Here is a 26182-nt window from a genome sequence, read left to right on the forward strand (position 1 = left end):
CAACATTATTACACTAGGAGACAAAGAGAACTGTTTTACAGAGTGTGCACACAAAATGAAAATGAGGGAATCCCCACTGGCATTCTCATTTGCCCTGAAATACATGCATCCAGCCCAACAATATCCAACTCTACAATGCAGTTTATTAGACACTTTCTGCATCCTAAAATTTATCGTGTATTTCTTATTTATTAATTTAGTAAGAATGGGCATTTTGGCATACTTTCCTCGAAAATTTAGCATGTGTGATCAACTATTTTTCTTAGAGCACGCCCCCTTCTTTCAATGGGTTAGCTTGTCAATGCACTGATATTCCCTTATTTAAACTTATGATCCTTCCTCATGCTCCCACTTCATGCTCTAAACTGTGATGCCACTCCGATGCAGTTTATGTTAATCTGTGACTATTTACATGGTCCTTTCTGTAGCCTCTCAACTAGAGCCTGAAATTTCTTGTCTCCTAGAACAATCGTTTTTCTTGCCCAAAACATATTGCACGGTTACCCCTCATAGGGGGTGGGGGGGTGTACTGTATATGAGTTTTCACATATTCAATGAACCTCAGAGACACAACCATTTCTCATCCTGTGTTGCTACTACCCGCATGAGTCACAATGGTTGTAAATTGGCTACCTGCCCTCTCTCGCTTAAAAGTACATTTTGCATGTGGAAAATAACCACAAGCATCACATATCATTGAATGAGTGCTCCTGTGCATGTTTTTTTTTCCGTCCTGTAATGGCTAAGTTCAACATGGTCAAGTTGTTTGAAAACTGTCTAGCCTCAACCAATACTTTGTGTAGTTTCAAAATTATGATACATTCATTTTTCAAAACTTGTCCCAAATTCAGCACGAGACATTTTCATGATGCAAATGAGGTAAGGTTGTGCTCAGAGACTATGATAGGCCTGCTATATCCTGCAAAACTATGTGAAATGAAATATGCTTGCAATTTTCGTGAGCAGCTAGCTCAGTACAATTAGGCACATTACCCGCGGAAACGTTTTTTTAACGCTCTCGAGAGGTCCTGGTTTCTTGTCATTTCTTCAAATCCCTTGCAGTCTAGATTGCAATCCGGTGCATTTTGATTTTGATATTGTATTCAAAATAAAAACAGCTGAAATTTCAACGTTTTGGTAATTATATGGGAATAAATTAACGGTAGAAGAGTGTAATGCAATGAGCAAATAACAAGCTCATTGCAGAGAGTAAACAAATATTCCTTTCCTGCAAATAAATTGGTAGCAGGAAGGTCATACGAAATTAGCAGTGAATGCACAATAAAGAATATGATGCTACAATGCCCCGGCATTCTGTGAATATTCTTGCACAAAGAAAATTCTCATTATGAAAGACCATCAAGAAAATGCAAATGTATACTTTGGATCAGCAGTCATACCTGCAGTATGGACTGTACCATCGGCAATATTTACAACCACACACAACTGCACATCATATCAAGCTTAGGCGGCCAAGGAGCCTGAGTGTTAAATTATAACTTGACTTATTATATTACACTACACAACTATATCTACTTACAATGTTGTCTTCTCAACCGCTTTCAAGAAGACATTAACCATCTGTCTGAAGGCGAACGCAAGTGGCTTGCTCTTGATGGGGGGCGCCAAGGCTGGGCATTGTGAAATTGCTGCTACCATCTGCATGACCTGCGAGAAACGACGCTCTAAGTACAAGATAAACAAATGCTATTAGAGCAAAAGACAAGATCATTGGCAATGAGCCTCGTTTTGGTTTGAACGAGAAAAGCCAAGAATATGGACTTTGTGCTGCTTACTGAAGAAGCAAGCCTCCTTCCAGATGTTGCAGTCATGCATTAAGATTGTCACACAGCTGCATGCTTGTATGCTGCTGTCGCCAGTACGCCAGTATGCTTTGAAGTTTATTATTTCAAGTTAAATTGATTATTGTGTTTTCTTGCCAATTCTTGGCAAACAGACCAGCAATGAAATAGCTCACTTACACACATACTCCCTTTTGAGGAGAGAATTCACACACACGCACGCATGCATGGGCGCACACACACACACACGCACACACATGCTTCTACAATATGAGCAGCTTCCTGTGCTTGACACACATACATTTTTTTTATCCTGTGTCACTCCTACTGCTAAGGCATAAAAAATCCTTTGTGTTACCAACCCCAAACTCCTCAACCTACACCACCAGCTTAAACACTTTCTCGAGAGCCAGGACAAGCCTTCTAGCTTCCCCAGTGCTCCAAACTGTAGTTACGAATTTCAATAGGGCTATAGGCGACAGCTCTCGAAGGGCATGCAAATTACTCGGAGACCTAAAGCTTGTATATGATACCTCTAAAGCACAACGCTTCAAATTTTCAAAATTCATTAAAGCTCCTGAAGACAATTGCTATATACGTAGAACGTCTCGAATAACCTGCCGCTAACAATTTCAGCGGTTGTCTGCATCAAAAGAAATGTGGGCTAATGGGAAATCCACGTCTTTAAAACACACTACCAGATTTCTTAATCATTTATTTATGCTCTGGATGTACCGTTCCTTTCACAATAAAAAACAAGGCTATTGATTTATCAGTGCATGGGAGGAAAAAGGACGAAGCGTATACTTGGCGCCTTCCCACTGGTCCTCCCGAGAAACGGCGCCTCTACAGCAGTTGTCCAGGGTGGCTTGAAACCAAACTCGGCTTTCAGGCGGGAACATTCGCTGCACCAAATCGGAAGAGTTTTATTGCGAGTAAAACTCTACCGGCCTCATGCAATACACACGCACGCACACAAAACGCACCCACACGCACACACAAGTATACGCACTCTCAAAGCGCAGACACAAAAGCGCGCACGCGCACATTGATGAACACAAACAAGCACACATACATGCATGCAGGCAGGCAGACACGCTAACACGTGCACGCACACACAGCGACCCACAGACAACACACTCACAAAACACGTACGCACTAGACACGCGCAAACACGCCGGCCCATACAAACCGGCATGTACTGAACGCGCGCGCGCGCACGCGCGCACACACACTCACACACACACACACACACACACACACAGCGAGCCGAGCGCACGCACGCACACATACACAAAGCGAGCTGAGCTGAGCGCACACACGCACGCACGCACACACAAATCAAGCCGAGCGCGAGCACGCGCACACGCACAGACAAAGCGAGCCGAAAAAATGCTGAAGGCGTCCGGCAAGCAGCAACAGCAGCACGCGACCGCATCAGGGAGAACCAATACCGCGCCGGTTCCTTCGAAAGGTGGCTAGGCCAGTCCGTTTTCTACGCGACGCAAAAGTGGTCGACCACATTTAACTGAAGTGCGAACGACCGTATTACAAGCAGCCGCGCTGAACGCACAAGAGAATCACATCAATGAACGTTCAAGTGCTGAGAAACAAAGCGTAACTATGCAGGCGCACCACGCCCGATGTAGATTTGACAAACATTAGTCACACGGGACGCGATCGAGGTAGTTAACTTGCCCTAGTAGGAGTGCAGCTGCTCTTGCTCTTACATTAGCGAATTATGAATTATGCTACGAGATCACAGTGAGATATTTCTAAAGCGAACAAAACAAATACCAAATAAACGGGCACTTGCCTGAAAGTTTCCATCATGCCAGTACTACCGACCGGGCACGTTGCAACTTCTCGTTTCAGCCTTCGTGGATCCATCTTCCAGTGCGTACGAAAGCTTTGCTTTGAAGTGGGGCACGAGTAATACACAAAGCATGGGCCACATCTTCTTCTACCCCGCGCGCAAAACTAATCACACGTTTAAAATTACTTCGCACAGCGCGCGACGCGAACGCACGCGAAAACGAGCATGATGGCGCAGCTTCCGCCTTCCCGTCCTGCCGCGCGCCGAAGTAATGGTACAGCTACACTGTAGTACAGCGTCGGCCGTCACTTCCGGTCGCTTTTCATTGGGCATGGGGTGGCCGCGCAAATTGAACGTTTATTCTGACAGGTTTGCTTGCTCGCATGACCGCCTGTTTGCTGCTGCTTCGTTGTGGTCTCTAACTAGAGCGGTGAGGCGGGTAGTTACTACTACGTTTCGTGCGGGGCATTTTATTTTGGGGTGGGGGGCGCAGTCTGTGCTGCATCACTGAGGGTACAGTACACAAATCGGGACCGTGAGCGAGACGATCGGCGCTCTTCTGCTGGTGCGATTAGATTATTCGCTGCGTCCGAACGAAGCAACTTTGCGAGGTCACAGCGTAGTTTCAGCGATATCATGGCTCGATAAAGACGCTCACATCTTGGTCGTGCGACAGCGACGCGTAAACATTCATGAGGAGACTGAAGACTGCGTTTGCAAGTGCGTATGCTCTGGATAAGAAATTACAGCTTTGACGACACCAGCCCTTAATATATAGGCTCAGCCTTACAAGCTGTATTTGAGGATGCACTTAGAAAGCAGATCAGTAGCTTAGTAAGCCTCTGAATGAATTAGGCAAGGTACGTGGAAATTCGGGTTTGAGAACTTCCAACGTGATCTCGCCTCTATAAGTCTTCTTTATGGATTCACCATGCAAATTGTATGTTGATGCCATTGTACAGCAGAGGCTCGTCCAACAGCACGTCCCTGTTTGTTCAGCAATGTATCCAAACAGCTTCTTCCATTTCACCACTTTTTGTTGGGCTATTAAGGGCACCGAAATATTAGTGCAGAATTGCGCAAGTTGCTCTCGTGTTTTCGCTCTGCTACTGCAGTTTTTCTAGAAGTGTTTAATTGCATGTTAATATTCCTGTGAGCACGAAAAATAATGATAATGGAATTGTAAGTGAAAGGGCGTTCTTTTTCTGGATGATACATTTTTGGAGTGGCCGTCATGCCAGTAACATCAGAATCCTTGAAGAAATATCGACAGTCACTTAGGAATGGGAAAACTTAATCGCTTCACGCATCTACACTTGCAATTGTCACGTGACCATAATACGTTAGTTCATACATTGTCACGTGTTCTTCACAATACTACCTTAATCTCCCGTAATCCACCGTGCTATAGTTTGTACGAACCTTAATGCAATTTATTCCACCCTTATTCACATCATTTCACATTATTTACCCATAATTGCTCATACTTAACGTTGTTGTATTTACTACCTTCTGTATCACTACTGACGTCATACAAGACGGTGATGACTTCACATTTTATTTATTTATTATATACATTCAAGGCCTAGTAGGCACAACAGAAAGAAGTGGTGAAAATATGCAATAATTGCATCGCAGCGCAAAAATAGAAAATCAAACCATAAGATAATTTGAACGGTGACCTTGAATTAGTGGTGTCACAAATTGAGACTGTTGAGGCGGGAAGGCGGTTGCATTCAGTGGCTGTTCTTGGCAAAAAGGAAGAATGGCACATCAATTTTGTGTTGATGGTCGATGCGAGACGAGAACTTGGTGTGGTGAAAAGATTTTCTTTACGGGAAGGGTTAAATTAGCATATTCTATGAAAAAGACAGAGACGAAAGTATTTGCGACGTAACCAAAGGTCAGGTTCACCTAGTGTTCTTTTCATGGACGTGACGCTAGAATGAAGTGAATAATTTGAGAGAATAAAATGGGCGGCGCGGTTCTGAATGCTTTCTGAATGCTTTCAAGGGAAATGACAAGATTGGCATGAGCAGGGTCCCGTATGGATTGTTGTTGCGGAGAACGCCACCTTTCCTACCTGAAAGGCCATGAAACGCTTTCGCATTAAAAATGCAATACATACACACGTTGCTCAATGCGTGGACGTGTACACGTTACTCAGATTTATGCATCAATACGTTCAACACCCTTCAGGCGTCGATTTAACACCCTTCTTTGAGCAAAGTCACACCTTATGTGTTGTATCCACCCTTGTGATAGGGTGCTTCGGCCGAAAAGGGTGCTAAAAGGGTGTGGGCATGGGTGTAAATGTCGAAAGCACCCCTATTAACACCCATAAGGGTGTAAAAATGTTTAGTGTGTACTGTTTACTAAACGTTTATCATGGTTGAGGGCAAGCATTTATGACGTAGAACCTTGATCCGTTATCATTATGAGCACATCGAACAGCGTGGTCATGTCATTAACACTTACCTGAGAAGCCTGGAAGAGGCACCCTTGGTACTTGCTGATGACTACAAAGCCGTTCACGTCGCGGTCCTCATACCAAGCCGTCGGAGTCTTAAAGTCGCGGGGGTTTGCCAGTCCGTTGGCACCTGAAACATACACAGCGCGCAGTATAACACCTCTTTTCATGACATCCAGAGAACAGGTATGGCGGCGTGCTAGTCCCACACAGACATATTATGGCAGTGCCGTCGTTTCAGACTTGGTGACAAGAACCGTCGCTGTGCGACAGCGGTGGAGCACAAGGTGCCAAACGTGTCACTGCAACACGTTCCTCATCCAAAGAAATTGACACAAGATTAAGAGTGAGCAAAGGCATAATAAATTTAGGCAGTGAAATGAAGTTCTAAGATCGCGACACATATAGAAATAAAGAAGGCCACGGAGAGGTTTCCGCTCCAGGTCCTTGTCGTTGTTAAAGATTCGAACACACATTTCCTAGAACTCAGAAGTGAAGGCTGTAGTGTCGCGCCTCAAGTGGTAGGAACGAGCGCGTCAGTCTGAGCATGGCCTCCAAAATACGGGGAACGCAAAGGCCACGGTCAGGAGCGAAGAAAACGCTTGACAAAACGATAAAAAAGAAGGAGGAGCCAGAATTTGTACATCACTCCAGAATGTTTTAGCCGTACAATTTCAACACGAGACCGACTAGACGTCTCGAAGTAAGATCGTTAAATATGGCCCTGAGAGCAGGCGACTTCCTTCCTTTAGACGTAAAACTGGAGAGAGAATTTACTTGGGAAGGCAGATAGGTTCGCGCAAGCGAGTGTGCATTTAAAGTGCGTTACTTCGCATTGGGTAAGAGGAAAGAAAGAAGTTACTGTTACGTGGACAAAAGTTGACGCAATGCGGCACGAAAACTGTACAGCCGTATTCAGAAGTGTCCGGACCGAGACCCTATTTCAAACAGCGCCACGGGAGGAAAGACACGGAAAGAATCATACACAGGACAAACGCTGTATGACAGCGCTCATCCTGTGTATCCTTATTCCCGTGTTTTTCGTCCAGTTTGAGGTGTTTAGCGTATTAACGTCGACCGACTCGCCCGACTGTCTGCCTTACTGTCGAACCAAAGCCAGCACAGCTAGTCGGGTGAGTTACGCGTTCATAAGGTCGACCAAGGGACCTGCGAAATTTCTTTTTAACATGATTGTTCATGTCTTGACTTCTAACCTGAAATTTAAGACTAAACTGCAGACAGCATTGCAAAGATCGCACTGCATTCATTGGTTCCAGGTTGCCAGTCAGAGTTATCGACAAATACGGCTTCGATTTTCTTTTGATTATTTTTTCCCAGACACCCTGGTCCGCATACTTTCGATCACGGTTATAGAAGTGTAAGCTAGCCTTCCGGCAACTTCGACACGCGTGAAGTTAAGAAACCTCAAGCTCGTGCAACGACAGCTGCGGATAAATGCAGTATAAGTTAAGCGGGCTCCTTTCTCGTCATCCGGAATAAAATATATAAAATGGGCTGACGCTTGGCACCTTACCGATGGGACCAAGGTTCGGCAGCACGAAGTGGTTGTCGAAGACCTCGAGGATGTAGCCGCGGCTGGGACCGGATACGTACACTTGGAAACGCATTCCTTGCTGAAAGAGACAGAGAAATTTGCGTCGGCGAATTTCTGCCAGCGTGCGATGAAATCCGGTTTATTTTGTTTGTGCTGTGAGTGTCGCCTATCAGTCGCGCCGTTCATTGCTTGTCCTGATACGGTACCGTGCTGCATTTCTTCAAAGCTGTATGTAAGTCTGTAAGGTCATATAGTAAAAACATAAATGAGTACACCGTCACATACGTTGACTACGAAACTGAACATCATTCTGACGATTCAGTCCTAATATGATCAGTGGACCTTTTAGTGTGTGCACTGGACGTTGCAAGGGTATACGTAGTTCTGGTTTTCGCTGCAGTGTGTAATAATGCTTGGTATGAATGAGTAAAGCCGTTGCAACTTGCGCGTTATATTTACAAGGTATTACGGTTTAAAGTTACGTGAAGTTGGTTCTCACTATTTCAGATTGGCTTTTGAGAAATTCAGATTTATCTTGAGAGGGCTACAGCCCTGTAGTGTTATCGGTGGTTTAACACCTTGAAGGAGATAATATGCTGTGAGTGAAGCCTATCTAAATGACCGTTCAAGGCGAATTACGAGTGGGAAATTTTCGAGCAGAAAGTTAGAGGAAAGTTAGGTAATGACACCGGGTAGACAGTCTTACGAAGGTATATATCAAAAGTATGCGCCGCTGTTTTGTATGCTTTCCCGCCGGCAACAATTTGCACATGCCGAGATAAATGGTCAACGGTGGTTTCCATGCGTGGCGTGGTAGCAGTTAACTGCGCAGCGGAAGTGCTGTTGTGGACATTGTCAAATTCCGTCGTATTCTCAAATTTTGTATTGGTGACATTTTATAGCTAGTCACAGGGGCCGTAGCGACTCTCCGGGCGAATCGGAGCGGACGAAATGGCGAATTTGGCAATGTGGTGGAATTTGACAATATCCATAACAGTACCCCCTGGATGGGGTGGGAGAAGGAAGAGGGAAACAGTGAAAGGGGGAGAGAAAGAATAAGAGCGGGCAACTGCACAAATAGACGCACCCAGCCGGCGAATTCCGTAGGTTGCCTAATTGCCGACATGTTTCTTACTTAGTTTGTAATTTCTTTTTCTTATTATACCTTACTGTAATAATATTGTTATGGTGCATTTGGACAGGACCGTGCGCGCAAGAAGGAGACGAAGAAGAAGTGGTAAACAGACTACCACTTCCTCTTCGTGTCCCTCTTGGGCTTCCTCTTCATAACAATATACACTTCCAATTCTAATCTCTACTGAAAGTTTGTATTTTTTTTTATTATTATGTGATGCTTTTAAGACGTACTACACCATTGTCTTATGGACAGGACGTCCCCATAGAGCTCCATAATGAGGGACCTCCTCCTCCGCATTCCAATGCAAATATGCGCAAATAGGTAAATAAACTGAAACTGAAACTGGAGCGAAACAACAAATAAACTGAAACTGAAGCGTTGAGAGGACAGTCACTAACGATAAAACTAAGTTTAGCTGTAAAATAAATTTTTAAGAATTGCAAAAGAAAAGCCATTCTTGCAGTCAGCGGAGGCTTGGCAAGCTGGAAAAACGCAAAAAAAAAAAAGAAGAACGCTGCACGTAAGCGCAGCTCGAAATCAAACGTCGACGGGCGGATGCAGAAAGGCAGCGAAGGGAACATCTAGTAGAGAGGGAGTGGACCAGATACCAGACAACACAGAATGCGGAGGCCATCTGAAGAGAGAGAGAGAGAGAAATGGTGAAGCAAAGAGAGAAGTATCGCGACCTAACGAAGACAGTTGCAGACAGTCGTGGAGTACTGTACACTCTGTAATGTACACCGAGTACTGTACACACCGAGAAATGCGCAGTCGCCCAAATGAGCAAACGCGGGCGCAGACTTTCCCACTGCTGTTCGTTAGCACATCGGGTCGAAGATCAACCCAATGGTTTCTTTTTTCTCGTCTCTCTCTCTCTTTTTCACTTCTAAAGACTTCTCGAGAATGAGTACAGACGAAACACTATCCGAGCGAGCGAAAGTTTTGTTGCCCACCTGAATGACGCAGATCTCGTTCGGGTTCACGTGCATCCTGCCGAACTCGGTGACGACGTTCAGGCTGCCCTGCTGCGGAACTGCAAGGCGCAACGAGCAGACAGTAAACACTCGTTGCCCATCCACACTGCACAACTTCGCAGTTAAGGTCACGTGTTAACCGTGCGTGTAAATAAAAAAAGACAGTAAGGGGTTGAAAGCTCACCTATTAGAAAGTCCCCATCTGAGTTGTACAATGCCCTGGAATAAAGGAAAGAAAAATAAATATCCTAATAAACGTGAGAATTTTCGCAAACTTGTTTTCAGAGCTGCAGCAACTTCTGTTCCCAGTGTCATCATCATCATCATCAGCCTAATTACGCCCACTGCAGGGCAAAGGCCTCTCCCATACTTCTCCAACTACCCCGGTCATGTACTAATTGTGGCCATGTTGTCCCTGCAAACATCTTAATGTCATCCGCCCACCTAACTTTCTGCCGCCCCCTGCTACGCATCCCTTCCCTTGGAATCCAGTCCGTAACCCTTAGTGACCATCGGTTATCTTCCCTCCTCATTACATGTCCGGCCCATGCCCATTTCTTTTTCTTGATTTCAACTAAGATGTCGTTTACCCGCGTTTGTTGCCTCACCCAATCTGCTCTTTTCTTATCCCTTAACGTCACACCCATCATTCTTCTTTCCATAGCTCGTTGCGTCGTCCTCAATTTCAGCAGAACCCTTTTCGTAAGTCTCCAGGTTTCTGCCCCATATGTGAGTACTGGTAACACACAGCTGTTATACACTTTCCTTTTGAGGGATAGTGGCAACCTGCTGTTCATGATTTGAGAATGCCTGCCAAACGCACCCCAGCCCATTCTTATTCTTCTGGTTATTTCAGTCTCATGATCCGGATCCGTGGTCACTACCTGCCCTAAGTAGATGTAGTCCCTTACCCCTTCCAGTGCTTCGCTACCTATCGTAAACTGCTGTTCTCTTCCGAGCCTGTTAAACATTACTTTAGTTTTCTGCAGATTAATTTTCAGACCCACCCTTCTGCTTTGCCTCTCCAGGTCAGTGAGCATGCATTGCAATTGGTCTCCTGAGTTACTAAGCAAGGCAATATCATCAGCGAATCGCAAGTTGCTAAGGTATTCTCCATCAACTTTTATCCCCAATTCTTCCCACTCCAGGCCTCTGAATACCTCCTGTAAACATGCTGTGAATAGCATTGGAGATATCGTATCTCCCTGTCTGACGCCTTTCTTTATAGGGATTTTGTTGCTTTCTTTGTGGAGGACTACGGTGGCTGTGGAGCCGCTATAGATATCTTCCAGTATCTTTACATATGGCTCATCTACACCCTGATTCCGTAATGCCTCCATGACTGCTGAGGTTTCGACTGAATCAAACGCTTTCTCGTAATCAATGAAAGCTATATATAACGGTTGGTTATATTCTGCACATTTCTCTATCACTTGATTGATAGTGTGAATATGGTCTATTGTTGAGTAGCCTTTACGGAATCCTGCCTGGTCCTTTGGTTGACAGAAGTCTAAGGTGTTCCTGATTCTATTTGCGATTACCTTAGTAAATACTTTGTAGGCAACGGACAGTAAGCTGATCGGTCTATAATTTTTCAAGTCTTTGGCGTCCCCTTTCTTATGGATTAGGATTATGTTAGCGTTCTTCCAAGATTCCGGTACGCTCGAGGTTATGAGGCATTGCATATACAGGGTGGCCAGTTTCTCTAGAACAATCTGACCACCATCCTTCAACAAATCTGCTGTTACCTGATCCTCCCCAGCTGCCTTCCCCCTTTGCATAGCTCCTAAGGCTTTCTTTACTTCTTCTGGCGTTACCTGTGGGATTTCGAATTCCTCTAGGCTATTCTCTCTTCCACTATCGTCGTGGGTGCCACTGGTACTGTATAAATCTCTATAGAACTCCTCAGCCACTTGAACTATCTCATCCATATTAGTAACGATATTGCCGGCTTTGTCTCTTAACGCACACATCTGAGTCTTGCCTATTCCTAGTTTCTTCTTCACTGTTTTTAGGCTTCCTCCGTTCCTGAGAGCCTGTTCAATTCTATCCATATTATAGTTCCTGATGTCCGCTGTCTTACGCTTGTTGATTAACTTAGAAAGTTCTGCCAGTTCTATTCTAGCTGTAGGGTTAGAGGCTTTCATACATTGGCGTTTCTTGATCAGATCTTTCGTCTCCTGCGATATCTTACTGGTTTCCTGTCTAACGGAGTTACCACCGACTTCCATTGCGCACTCCTTAATGGTTCCCATGAGATAGTCGTTCATTGCTTCAACACTAAGGTCCTCTTCCTGAGTTAAAGCCGAATACCTGTTCTGTAGCTTGATCCGGAATACCTCTAGTTTCCCTCTTACCGCTAACTCATTGATTGGCTTCTTGTGTACCAGTTTCTTCCGTTCCCTCCTCAAGTCTAGGCTACTTCGAGTTCTTACCATCCTATGGTCACTGCAGCGTACCTTGCCGAGTACGTCTACATCTTGTATGATGCCAGGGTTCGCGCAGAGTATGAAGTCGATTTCATTTCTAGTCTCACCATTCGGGCTCCTCCACGTCCACTTTCGACTAACCCGCTTGCGGAAAAAGGTGTTCATTATCCGCATATTATTCTGTTCTGCAAACTCTACTAATAATTCTCCTCTGCTATTCCTAGAGCCTATGCCATATTCCCCCACTGACTTGTCTCCAGCCTGCTTCTTGCCTACCCTGGCATTGAAGTCGCCCATCAGTATAGTGTATTTTGTTTTGACTTTACCCATCGCCGATTCCACGTCTTCATAAAAGCTTTCGACTTCCTGGTCATCATGACTGCATGTAGGGGCATAGACTTGTACCACCTTCAATTTGTACCTCTTATTAAGTTTCACAACAAGACCTGCCACCCTCTCGTTAATGCTATAGAATTCCTGTATGTTACCAGCTATTTCCTTATTAATCAGGAATCCGACTCCTAGTTCTCGTCTCTCCGCTAAGCCCCGGTAACACAGTACATGCCCGCTTTTTAGCACTGTATATGCTTCTTTTGTCCTCCTAACCTCACTGAGCCCTATTATATCCCATTTACTGCCCTCTAATTCCTCCAATAACACTGCTAGACTCGCCTCTCTAGATAGCGTTCTAACGTTAAACGTTGCCAGGTTCAGATTCCAATGGCGGCCTGTCCGGAGCCAGGTATTCTTAGCACCCTCTGCAGCGTTACAGATCTGACCGCCGCCGTGGTCAGTTGCTTCGCGGCTGCTGGGGACTGAGGGCCGGGGTTTGATTGTTGTATTCATATAGGAGGTTGTGGCCAAGTACTGCACCAGGGTGGCCAATCCTGCTCTGGTGAGAGAGTGCGTTACCGGTTCTGGTCACCGGGATCAGGCCGCACTCCAGGCCTGTTTGTGCAATTTTCTCAACACACGGTTTTTTTTTTTGTATTTCCCGGAGGAGAATTGCGCGGCACCGGGATTTGAATCACGGTCCTCTTGCACTGGAGACGGATACTCTACCGTCCCCGCAGGAGTTAAATTAAAAATTGAATTATGGTGTTTTGCGTGACAAAAACCACTGTGCTTAGCTTTAAATGCTTGCTTCGACCTCCTGATCAATGTGCAATTGAAATTGCTTTCGACTAGACAGTGTATTCGCACACCAATAAAAGTGAAACACACTACGATCATAAATGGAGCTTCACTTTAATGCTAAACTAGCCTCTAGACTTACTTGTCTTTCATGGAGATGTTACAGCAGTACACGTGAATGGCGACCCCATGGCGGGTCCTGGCGTCACCTGCCCCACACACAGTGTTAATACCCTGGATAAAAGAAGCGATGGAGTGGCACACTAAAGGGAAGCCTTCAGTCGGCAACGAAAGGAAATTCGCTGTTCATTTGTTATGTTATCGTTAAAATCCTTCTCTCTCAGAGAGATAAGCTCAAGGACAAAATGCAACTATATTTTTTGCCCCATTTCGAAGCGCAAAAAGTCTTACACATCATTACCAAGCGAAAACGTCGAAAGCATGTCACTGTGCCTTTCTATCAAATTCGACGAAGGACATTAATGAATTGCAGCGTTCAAGGTAAAGTTTCTCAGCAACTTTTTGTTTGGTTCTTCTCTTCTCTTACAGGGTGCTTTTTGTTTGCTTATTACGATTATTTCTTGAAATGCTGTTTATCGGCTTCGAATTCCAGGGAAATAAAATGAACCTAAATTTCTTGTGTTGCTAAACTTTGCAAAGCCATTTCTTTACGTTGACAAGTTGAGGCGCCATTTAGCGAGTGTACAAAAACGCATTCAGCAATTTAACTATCGTTTACATTCTAATAATAAAAAACGCAATAATGAGCGAAGGCTTGTCTCTCAACTTACGTCAACAAAGTCGACAGACGTCTTCACTTGCTCTGGAATGCTGAAGGGCTTCCATCGGAGCTGAAATACAGGAAAACAGATCCAGCGCCAGAACGTTCTTGCACACGACCTGAAGAGCTACACAAGTCCAGTTACTGTCTACCGTAAACGGACAACCTCAGCATGTGATTGAAACAACGTCACCTTGGACGGTGCTCGGGTATACAACACAAATGCAAGACACACGGCACAGGTAGGGGCAACGAGGACGAGCGACGATGAGAACTCTTGTCCTCGCCGTGTCCATTTATGTCCTATGCACTTCATCTGCATTGAGCACAACGACTATGGAAAGTCACCGACCAGCCCACTCCGCCATGCCCTTAAGCCACTTTGGAATTACGCTAAAACAAAATGACCGGAAAGCAACAGAAGCTATGCAATACCTAGCTGCAAGTTCACTTCTCCACACACCTAGTTTGACCTAACCAAAATGGCGGGCCTCTGGCTAGGACCTAATTAAGGTGTCAACATACGAGCTCGTGACGTCATACCTGCCACTCTCCGCTCCCCCCACAACCGTCCGAGCTTTCAAAACGCGTGTCTCCCCTTGCAGCCATTTTTGGTTAGGGCAAGGTAGGTGTGTGGGAAAGCCTGCTTACGAAATTCCGCATGTTCATTCGCAGTTATACTTGAGCAGCGCGACAGAACACGGACAAAAGAAGACGGGAGAAAAAGCTAGACAGGATCTGCTTTATCTATGTTTGTTCCTTTGGCCTATTAAAATTAAGCATAGACTTGAGGGTTGCACTAAAGAAGTGATATTTTTCTGTCGCTTCTTTTTTCACACGGCTTCGTTTTTCAACTGTTGGCATTGCTATTGATTGTGGCCGCAAGTATATGAGCAATTTTCATGAGGGCGCGCCATCTTTGACCAGTGGCACCATCTATCGTCAGGCCGGGGAAAGCCGCCATGCTGGTATGTCGGCTGGTTGTAGCATAATAATAATAATAATAATAATAATAATAATAATAATAATAATAATAATAATAATAATAATAATAATAATAATAATAATAATAATAATAATAAAGGGTGTCCTAAAATTCACGCAAGAAGTAATTTTCATGGACAACAGAGTTAGAAATTGCAAATTTTTATGGATTCAAAACGTATATTTAGTATATGGTTATGTATGGAATAGCCTATCGGGTAAGTGGCCTGCATGGCTTCGCTGGCACATACGCACTCTTTTGTTAAAATTTTTGATAACCGTTTTGCATAAGTGTAACTGAACTTCTGATACAGCGCTCAATTTTCTCCTTCAAGGCGTGGGGGGTCGTCGGCTTGTTGGCATAAACCTTAGACTTCAAAAAACCTCAAAGAAAAATGTCCTACGGCGTTATAACATAAATCGCGTGATCTGGACGGCCAATTATATAGCCCTATAATGTGAAACTATTCCTATCTGTTTTTATTACCATCTCCTCACATCAAATTTATGGAGCTACCAATGGACGCATCGGGCGGTGACCCGCAGCGTTGTCTGAACCGCCCAATCAAATGCTCTCCTCGTTTGTTGGAGGTCCCTTTTATTTGGTTTTTGAAAGAAAAAGAACGAATAACACTGCGTACATTTAGCGTTTTTTCTTTTATCTAATTGGCTGCCAGGGGGCGAGGGGCACGCTCAAGGATAAAAAGCTTCGATGGGGCCGAGCCAGCGCACTAAAAATAAATAACCGGATGAGGAGGGTGGTGCCGGCGTCTGCGATTGGTCCGCTTCCCCATACCTAGCTTATGGTGGCTGGTCGAAAATCGCAGCGGCGTGCAACGGAAGGGCAAGAATGCCGCTAAAGCGGTTCCTCAGCAAACAATCATTGCCAGAGCGATGTCGTATACGTGCCGAAATAACGTTATACTGCCACGCACAAGTTTCATTACACGCAGATATACCCATGCTGTACCTGGTTAGGGTTCGGGTGATTGGAGTTCCAGTCGGAGTTGAGGTTCTTGCTCCCGTTGTACTTGGTGAATGGCGCGTGCTGCACCGACGGCCTGATACGGTACAGCCAACTGCAAGGAAGTGACACGCATTAGTGGGATCACACTTCTGTAAATGTGCCCTATATGTATATACACGTTAAGCACGATTCCGCGGACTCGATTCCAAACTACGACGTCCACGTTAGCGCAGAGGCAAAATGCAAGAGTGACCCTGTGGTGAACATTCACTCCAAGAGCCCTTCGCCATTATCACGTCGCAGAATCTGGATATCATAAACTGTAGCGGGTCATTCCCCCCACGTATAGTTGCAAGCAAGAAGTTTAAATAAGTGCGTCAGTTTGTCGGTCTAATCAAAGTTTCAATCAATAATTCATTAAATCAATCAACGAAACTCATTAGTGATTGATTGCGAGTTGCCTTCAGCAACTTTTTCCCCTCTTTTCCCCCGCAACGTGGTACAACAGTTCTTGTGGAAACAAACTATTATTATTATTATTATTATTACTATTATTATTATTATTATTATTATTATTATTATTATTATTATTATTATTATTATTATTATTATTATTATTATTATTATTATTATTATTATTATTATTATTATTATTATTATTATTATTATTATTATTATACTGTAGTTCCTTTTTCAGTCAAAAAAACAATTGTGAACGTTCTTGCATACGGAATATTAAGGTACGGCATCCCAATTTTCGCCTTCTGTTCTGCGCGTTGGGAAAGCCGGGTGGACGCTCTTTTAACAAACATGCTCCAGAGTGTAGCGTATAACTCGCCTCTGCTTTCTTCTCGAAACATATTTACCGCCGTAGGTTTTCCTTCGTTCCGCTCATTGTTTGTTGAAACAGTGGTATTACGTCATTTTTGGAACTCAGATTTCAAAGTTGGGCATAAACCTGTGCGCATGCTCCGTTCGGGCTTGCGTTTCACTGTGCCTCGTTCCGCAACGAGATACGGTGAGGCCTGGCGATGTGTGTACGTTCCTAATCTGTTTAACAACCTGCCAGAGGGCATTTTCACAGCAACTTCGAAAATATCACTGAAAAAGATGATACGTGCTCTGTAGGCTAAACATGTTACATATTCACATTGCTTTGCCTTCTCATCTCAGGTAACATTTATGAGGACATTGTTTCAAAGATTTGAATTCTTGCATTTTGTGTTGTATGTTTTGTTCGTTTTATGTAAGCTTGAACTCTAGGTACTACTGAAATAAATTTGCGCAGCCAAATCTAATGTCGCGCGCTTTATGTAACAGCGTCATTATTTTCTTTGATATGTGATTGTTTTCCTATTTCAATGTATTGCCTTGCCAATTCTGCAGGGCCATGTCCCACAAGCCCTTGTAGGCTTAGACAGGCCTGATTATAATGCTGTATATGTGTTATGGCAATAAAGATATTATTATTATTATTATTATTATTATTATTATTATTATTATTATTATTATTATTATTATTATTATTATTATTATTATTATTATTATTATTATTATTCATCTGCTAGGGTGATCCAACGACCTCACGAGGTGCTTTGAGTGGAACGTTCCGTGTTAATTGGAATATAAACACAGCAAAATTTCGAGCACCACGGTTTTTGATCACGATATCTCAGAAGAAAATTAATCACTGAATGTAAACAAAATTGGAGCTGTCCGAAAGCCGCAAATATTACGCACGCACTGCCGCCTGCCCTGAACTGCGGCTCAAAAAACTATACAGCGTCCCTCAGTCAGGTCACCGTTGTTACGCCATGACGATCGAACGTGCGTGAAATGGAACGTTCGATAGCCGCAGTGTGCATCATCTGCAGCACGTGTTACAGTTTCCTGTCGTTCCTCACGAGTATACTTTCCTCCGCTTCCTCAGCTTAGAATAACGAGGCCTGGGGTACATTCCCCCCTCTAAACGCCTAGTTTCTCTATCACCAAAGCCAGTTGCTGCATATATATATATATATATATATATATATATATATATATATATATATATATATATATATATATATATATATATATATATATATATATATATATATATCACTCCAAGCGCAGCTGCGCGGTTGCGCATGTCGCGCTCGAGGCACCTGTATCTTTGTTTTTCTTTTCGTTTTTTTGCGCAGCCGGCTGTCGATGAGCAATTGCAGACTCACTGCGAAAGCGCCATGCGTGTAAGCGCAGCGAGGGCTTCTTCTACATCGCGCGGGTTTGGCTTCTGATGTACCAAAAAAAAAAGATAAAACGTTAAAGAATAAGCATTATCCATAGTATCCCTTACACGGACAAACAAACGACGTTTTGTTTTCGTTAAGCCACTTCAGCAAAGGGACAAAATCGTGGTACTTACTGGCGCATAGTACTGAATAGCGTACTTTAAAAATGCACGCACCGCTGTCTTCCCGAATGATAGCACTCGGCAAGCCATTTGGTGCCGTTGAAAAGGGCACTAAAGAAGGAAGCTGAATCCGCGGCATTTTTTGTACGCTCATTGGACCAGTATTTTTCCATGAAAAGTTCTTAAGAAAGTATGTTATAACGTTTAGTCTTATACCGTACACATTCAAAAGCAGTACAATTCTCATTTATTGAGGCAAACTTGTACAAGAGAGAGGTTCAACACGGAGATGGAGGCCTGCAGTGATCAACCACGTTAATACAAGAGAACTTGTCATGCCAACTTGTCAAAACTCGTTGACCTAATATGCAGCGACATTCCTTGCTCGAACTCTAGCTGCTGATCACTTTATCGAGAAACACTTAACGAGCCCTGAGAATATATTATCGAGCTCCATGACGGCGCGAATTTTGACAGCCATATAAACGCTGTCAAAATCCCTAACCACCCGGACGTGCGGTGGCTTCAAGGACCACGTTCCTCGTACTTCGTTTTCTTTTTTACTTACTTCCTTTCTAAATAAAAAAAAAACACACCACAGCCGGAGAAAAATAACATGCTCGGCATTTAACGAGTGTAATCCACCAACCAAGCTCGCGTTCTACTGTGTATAGTTACCATTTAACCTTTCACGCTCTGAACGGTTCTACGCGTGGTCGGATTTCGTTTCCTAGTCGTCGTGAAACGCGCTATTGAGTCTATGCGACGTTTGAAAGATTCGTAAACGTGCACCTCAGAAAACCCAGCTTCCCAGGAGCACACATAGCTTTGCCGAAGTAAAGCATCTGCAAACGAGTAAACGAAGCGACACACACTAGTAAAGCTTAGTAGAACGTGCCCAACCATACTAGTATAGTTAGCCGACTCTCTTGCACGCAGTGCAATGTTAAAAAAAAAAGAACAAAGACAGATCTCAAAGAAACGAAGAATTGGAAAAGAACAAAAGAAGTCTTAAGCTGTCGAACTGCTTTATCCCAAGATTTCTCGTTTGCTGCGTTTGCTAAACGCTTCTGAATGAAATAAAAAAAAGAAAAACGTGAGAAACGTTACTAAGCTGCTACGCCGTACCGTTCTTTTCTCCAGCGCTGTCAGAGCAACAAGTGCTTTGTACTAGGCAATACACTGCGTTCGTTTTTCAGCTGTTCTCGAAAAGTAGCGGATGCACTAATGGTGGCGGCACTACGCACCTAATCTACGCTTGATTGTGCGGCAGAGGTAGACTTTTGCTTGTATGAAATAGCGTTCCTTTACATGCTCCCGTTACACTAGTTCTAGTAAGAAAGAGCGGGACGCACTCAGCTTAGCGCGCCCCAAAAAATTGGGCCAGTGGCATTGTGCAACCATTCTGTGCTCGAATGACCTTTCGCGCAAGGCCGTTAGCGTCCGTACCGTGAGTGCTGCAGTAAACGAGTAATTAGGAGACTTGTATTCAGCTGTAACGTTTCTTTTCCCCTGAATAACTCGTTTGCCTTCTTATGTCCTACAGTCAATAACGAACGAAGACGAAGTGACTGCGAACCAGAACGCTGTTTTTCCAGCTCAACTATATATTTTCGCCTGATTTCTGTGTATATCACGGGGGAGCCCCCTATGGGTTTCGGCACGGATGCAACTTGACGTCCCCGCGCTTCTACCATGGGGATGGCGACTTCAGTGGCGGCTGCGTCTAGGAAGCGCACTTGCCTCCAGAGCGACACTGACCGCGGCGATACCAGTGTCTACTCGCTCAGCAGTGAAGACTTCTCCGATGACGACGTTCAGCTTGTGAGGAGCCGCAAGACGAAACGAAGAAACACCAGAGCCTAGCTGTGTTCAAGCACGTCGACTGCGGGACCAACTCCGAATACTTCAGTCAGTACGATTCTGTTTGTACCGGGACTCGCTACCGACAACCTGAGGCGACTCAATGCTCAGCAGACAGTCTGTCTCGATGCTCTTTGAAGTAGTGACGCCAAATCAAGTCACTGACGTCAGAGTCAACACACGAAAAACTGTCTTGGCTATTGACGTTGTACATGAGACTGCGCTGCGAACTTTGAGCAAACTCACGGAACTTGGCGGCATGAAGGTCCACTCGCATATTCCCCTGGACAGTGACACCACTACTGGTGTCATCATCCACGACGTGGACATCTCCATTTTCAGCGCTGACTTGCCTATTCTAGTGAAGCCAGCCGTTGACGACTTTGCCATAACTCCCGTGTCTCGACTCGGCGCATCCCGCTGTATGAAGGTAAACTTCAAGGGCAAATCTCATCCCTCGCAAGTTAAGGTGGGCCACTTTAGACACCCCATACGACCAGTTATCCGCAGGCCACTCCAATGCCGCAATTGCATGAGGCTGTGGCAAGTAAGCGCTGTGTGTGAGAACGCGAGAATTCGCTCGCGCTGCAGAGCCTCACCCTGCAGATTCCTGTGTAGCCACGGTTCTCAAATGCCCCGATTGCATTGAATCCCATGATGCTACTTCAAAGGACTCTCCCAAAATGAAGAAGGAAAGGGAAGCCTTAAAGCAGATGGCGAGAGACCGTTCGTCTCGTCGGGAAGCTGTTGCGGCCTTAGAAAGTGGCGCTCCCGACGTCGTCGGCCTTCAAAGAACGCAGATGCCTCCGTGAAAAGCGCGCTACATCCGACAACTCATCTCCTCCTCCTCCGCCCCCTAAGCCTGACGGAGTCCAGTCTAAGGTCGTGCCGCACAACACTAATACTGAAGCTTAGCCCGCGACAGACCAAAGCGACAGACCCCACCACAGCTGAAGCCACAGCCGAAGCTACAGCCGAAGCTGCAGTCGAAGCCGCAGCCGGAGCCACGACCGATGCCACAGCCGATGCCACAACCGGAGCCACAATCACATCAAAGGATACAGAGCACCGCGGTAGAGTCCACAGCACCGACTCCCGATAAATGTTCCGAAGAAGACCGGCAAGTGGTTGTGATGCTTCGGTTCCTCATAAATACCCTTCGTGTGCTTTTCAGCAAGTTGCATACTTCGTCAGCGCAAAGTGCAGTGCAAGTGCTGGGGATGCTCTTAATCTAATGCTTGCAAGTCTCGAGTAAGCCCCATAACTCACCCGCAGCCTCATATTAGCGCAACGACCACTGGCTATTTGGTCGTCCCAGACGTCATCAACGTAGATCACCGTCTATAAAACTCCACTTTGATGTAGCGGTGCTTCACTTCACACACAGTCATCACTTCCTTCTTCTTTTCTTCTTTCTATTCCCCCTTTCCCTCACCCCCAGTGTAGGGCAGCAAACCGGACGCTCGTCTGGTTGGCCTCCCTGCCTTTCCTCGCTTTGATATCTCTCTCTTCTCTCTCTTGCCACTACCAAGCGCCACTCTATAACTCAGCCTCACTACACATGTCTCAAACCTAACCTTGAGGTCTTGTGCACACTGTCTTTGCTATTCCTTTCTAGAAACTCTGAAGAAGGAAAAAAGAAACCGGGGTAGGAATGACCGTTGGCCCCTATTTTTTATTTTTTTTAATTCAAAATATTCATACGATAAGCGGACAGTGTCCCAGCTCAACATCGATCCGCTTTTCTCAAGGTAATCAAGTCACAGGGTGCAAGAATAGCCTGGCTCGAATACCGAAAGATAATAAAACAAGAGCGTTTGTCAACGCCTGCACCGTGGAGACCGCTATATTGACAGCTCAGAAATAACGCCGATTACAGAAAGCGCTGCTGATTTTGCAAGACGGTCGGCGGACAAAAATACGTTTTTCTCAGGTTGTTCAAGATGTGCTAGTGGCGTCTACCTCGGCGAGAGCTTTTGTTTACAGTTTTGTAGAAACAAACTAGTCGGCTTAGGAAATTTTGCGCTTTAACGTTCGCTAGATAACCACACAAGACACGAGCTTCTTCTTCGCGAAAGCCATAAGCAAGTCTTTGTAGCTAGGTCGCTAGGCACACATTCCGCACGCTTACAGTGCGGAGCACGTTGGTCTAATTTTGTTTATTTTTATACCGATAACGTCAGCTGTTTTCGGTCGTCAGCCAGAAGGCAAACACAGCAACATAATTATACGAGGGACGTTCCGAAAGTAAGTTTCGTCTCCAGAAGAGGGTATTACTAAGTTTCGTCATTTATGTTCACACGGAAACTTTCTTTATTGCCCCAAAAAATATATATACACCGTGGCATCATGAGCTGTACACCTCGCACTATTTTGAGAAATTTGTCGTAGGGTGCAATCAGAAGAAATGCACTCTGGTAAAACTCGGTGCCCTGTGTTGTAATCGCACCGCTGGCGCGAGTTGTTGGGAACTCGGCGCTGACGCCCGTTGTTGCACCTGGGTCGCAAGCCCCAAGGGTAGCGTTGGCCTGGCGGCCTGGGGTACAACTGGAAGCATCCGAAGGTCCCGGCAAAGCATGAGTCGACTGGTAACAACAAAACAACTTGTTTATTCTAACATTGCAAAGAGTTGGCGGTCAGGTTGACCGAAGTAGAGAGACGGGAGTGCACTTTACTCAACAGAAGAAATCGGAGCCCTCTTGGCGTCCGGGGCAGCTGCTTTTGAGGGCAAGAAGGAATCCCTCTATAGACGAGCACGTGACTGTGCCGCTCGGACACAATGGGATAAGGTGGCGCAGCGACGTGTCGGCGCCACTCGGACCCCCCTTGCTTCACAGTTGTTGGGAGCTCCTCTCCCCGGCTGCCGCGCTTCGACAAGCGTGGGCACAATGGGAAGAGAAGGAGGAGCAGCCGTCGTGTCGGCGCCGCTCGGACCCCCTTGCTTCACAGTTGTTGGGAGCTCCTCTCCCCGGCTGCCGCGCTTCGACGAGCGTGGGCACAATGGGAAGAGAAGGAGGAGCAGCCGTCGTGTCGGCGCCGCTCGGACCCCCTTGCTTCACAGTTGTTGGGAGCTCCTCTCCCCGGCTGCCGCGCTTCGACAAGCGTGGGCACAATGGGAAGAGAAGGAGGAGCAGCCGTCGTGTCGGCGCCGCTCGGACCCCCTTGCTTCACAGTTGTTGGGAGCTCCTCTCCCCGGCTGCCGCGCTTCGACAAGCGTGGGCACCAATATGCACATACACTCACACACGCACATGAAGACACGTGGCATTGGAACATGCCTGGACGCGCTTGGCAGGGAGGCGTAGCGGCGGCGCCGAACGGGCCAAAATGTCTGCCGCTTTGAACGAAGCCCCGGCGTCCGTTGCATCCGCGCCGGCTAAACCGCGCGTCGTAGGCGAAACGTAACACCTGCGATGCAAGGAAATGTCGCACGGCCTGCTCCATCTCAGCATTGTTTTGGACGCAACGTCCCGAGAGTGCGGCCTCCAATGCAGGGGACAGGTACCCATTCATACCGGATAACAGCACGCACTTCCACTGGAGATGACGTTGTCAACACAAGTCTGTCTGCCATCGTGATTTGTGCTCGAATAACCTCGGGTACGCCGGTCTGCCGAAGGAGAGAGAGTATACCCTCTCTCCTTCGGCGCTCTGCGCACGCGTCATTACTCCTCCACTGGCACGCCTTCCGTCGTTGAAGCAGCAACGAGAGTGGATTCTTTTGGCGATTGTCTATTTCGCCTGGTGTACCATCTTTTCTTTAAAAAGAAATGACTAAACTTACTTTCGGGACGTCCCTCGTAGTAGCAAGCAAGCAAGGAAGTAAGCAAGCATACACTCAAACAAACAAACTAACAAACTAAATAGCTAACTAACCAACCAAAAAACAAACATACAAAAGCAATTATTCAGCAATTTCAGTAACAGCGATAAAGAACCCGAAAACGTGGAATTACTAAGTACATGGTACAAGATGGTCAGTTGGAATATGACTCTATTTTAGCACTGAACTTGTCAGTACGCGCCAATATATATATATAATCCTAACCTCCTCAGATGCTTAGGGGAAATAATGAGAAACTTAAATGCATTGCAACACGATATAATGGGTCTTATCTGCTTATTGTGGTTAGTTCTACACGAGTAGTGGTGAAACGGCTTCATAGTATGCATTCATTTTCTAGCTATGTTTACAGAAGTTTACACAAGCAAAATACAGCACAGAAAGCAACTTCGCAGACGCAAGGCGCTCTTGCTGGTCGCACGATCTAAACCAGCGAGAACAGTTTTCGGACACGTACTGTTATCTTTTTCCGCCGGTATAGCTCGACTTTCGTCATTTAGCTGAACTCGACGCGAGCGGGTCGAATCGGAAGTTGAGCTGACCAATCGTGTTCCGACTCCGTTTACGTGCATCCTTCTAAGCAGGTTCAGCGAGCCCCATTTTTAGGCGGCTTGGCAGAACCGCATTAACTCGCCTCGACACTTGCTCGGCCCGAGCGTTCACACGAACCCTCGTTGACCGGCCGGTTTTCATCCCGACAAGTCGATTCGACCCGACAAACCGATTCGACACGACTCTATCGTTTTCACGTACGCGTAACTATACTGTCGCCTCTCACCTTCTCTTGTTGGTCTCCCTGGGAGCCGTGAAGGCAGTCCCGGACAGCTGCTCCGCGTACAGACCGTAAGGACACACTTGCGGGTTATTCTGCGGAGTAGAGGACGAAACTCCACGCTGCAGTTAAACGGTGCAGTGACGATAACAGCTCGTATATTTGTCGTTCCTAAGCGACACCTTTAGTTTCAAGCGACACCGCGTATAGTGAACTGTTTCGTGATTCATTTTACAGCGACCGCTGTTGCAGGTATGCGTGCCGGCTACATTGAAGGGCGGCTATGTGCTTTTATCGCAGACCCTCGACACTGAATCACCACCACGACGCCTTGCGAACTTGTTAGATGCGTTATGGAACTGAAAGCTGAGCGAGTTGTTACTGATTCAATACTGAACAACAGCTGCTTGATTGTTTAGAAAAGTGCATGTGTGGGAAGTGTGGGAAGCCGCATGAGGCGTATATAACTAATAAACTGACAAATACCACGTTCAGTTTTCTTTTCTTTTTTCATTTTCTTTTTTTCTTTAGCCAATCTTTCACCAACTTCTGACTGGGACTGCACGACTGCTCGGCCACCGCGCTTCTTTCTCCAGGGAGGCCAAGGACGACCGCGTATATGACGTTAAGAAAAAGAAAAGAAAACTCGTACCCTACGTACGAGTGCCAAAGAGCTTGCTGCGTAGTCTAATCAACAACGGGTGCTCGAGGCGGCCGCCAGCTGCGCGGCAAGAGGCGCGCCTCGCTTTTTCCTCGTAAACGTTTGAGCACAACGAATTCATTTACTACCTACTCATCGGATAGGCACGCACGTTACCTATAGCTATGCGCCGGTGTTTTTTCGCAAGTCCGTGGACCTCAGTTTCGTTTGTTTGTTCGTTCTTACTTTTATTTTTGCATAGCGTTAGGCTACTAGATGGAAACACTACTTGGCGTCGTCTTGCAGTCGATATTGCGTCTACGTGACAAGAAAAATATAACAAAAAAGCGAAAAGAAAATATGGCAGTCTTCTTATCATCTGCTCGCGGTGAGCAGTTCATCTAGAAATGCTAAGCGTCGTTGAATAACCGAAAAAAAAAAAGAATGATCAATGCAGTTCTACAAGATAGCACATATTTAGTCACACTATTTTTACAAAGAAAAAGGTTTCAGTGATTCCTGCAGCTTTGATCTGAGCTTCCCCTTCGAAACGGGGTGTCTGGTGCTGCTGATCCGATTATATTCAGGTTTGTTCAGGGTTTATTATTGTCAACCCTC

At 45.6% G+C, this 26182-nt stretch overlaps 1 protein-coding gene across 1 annotated transcript in view; it reads right to left on the bottom strand.

The window, feature by feature from the left end:
- Positions 1 to 26182, bottom strand: part of hgo (homogentisate 1,2-dioxygenase) — a 68139-nt gene that overhangs the window by 31231 nt on the left and 10726 nt on the right. The window contains exons 3-10 of the mRNA XM_075695519.1: positions 24931 to 25019; positions 16054 to 16162; positions 14110 to 14169; positions 13461 to 13552; positions 9940 to 9974; positions 9735 to 9814; positions 7623 to 7722; positions 6097 to 6218 (exon numbers count right to left, since the gene is read on the bottom strand). Of these exons, the coding sequence (XP_075551634.1) occupies positions 6097 to 6218; positions 7623 to 7722; positions 9735 to 9814; positions 9940 to 9974; positions 13461 to 13552; positions 14110 to 14169; positions 16054 to 16162; positions 24931 to 25019 (687 nt within the window). The remainder of the gene's footprint in view (positions 1 to 6096; positions 6219 to 7622; positions 7723 to 9734; positions 9815 to 9939; positions 9975 to 13460; positions 13553 to 14109; positions 14170 to 16053; positions 16163 to 24930; positions 25020 to 26182) is intronic.

Source organism: Dermacentor variabilis, chromosome 6 (assembly GCF_050947875.1).
Source record: "Dermacentor variabilis isolate Ectoservices chromosome 6, ASM5094787v1, whole genome shotgun sequence".
NCBI lineage: Eukaryota > Metazoa > Arthropoda > Arachnida > Ixodida > Ixodidae > Dermacentor > Dermacentor variabilis.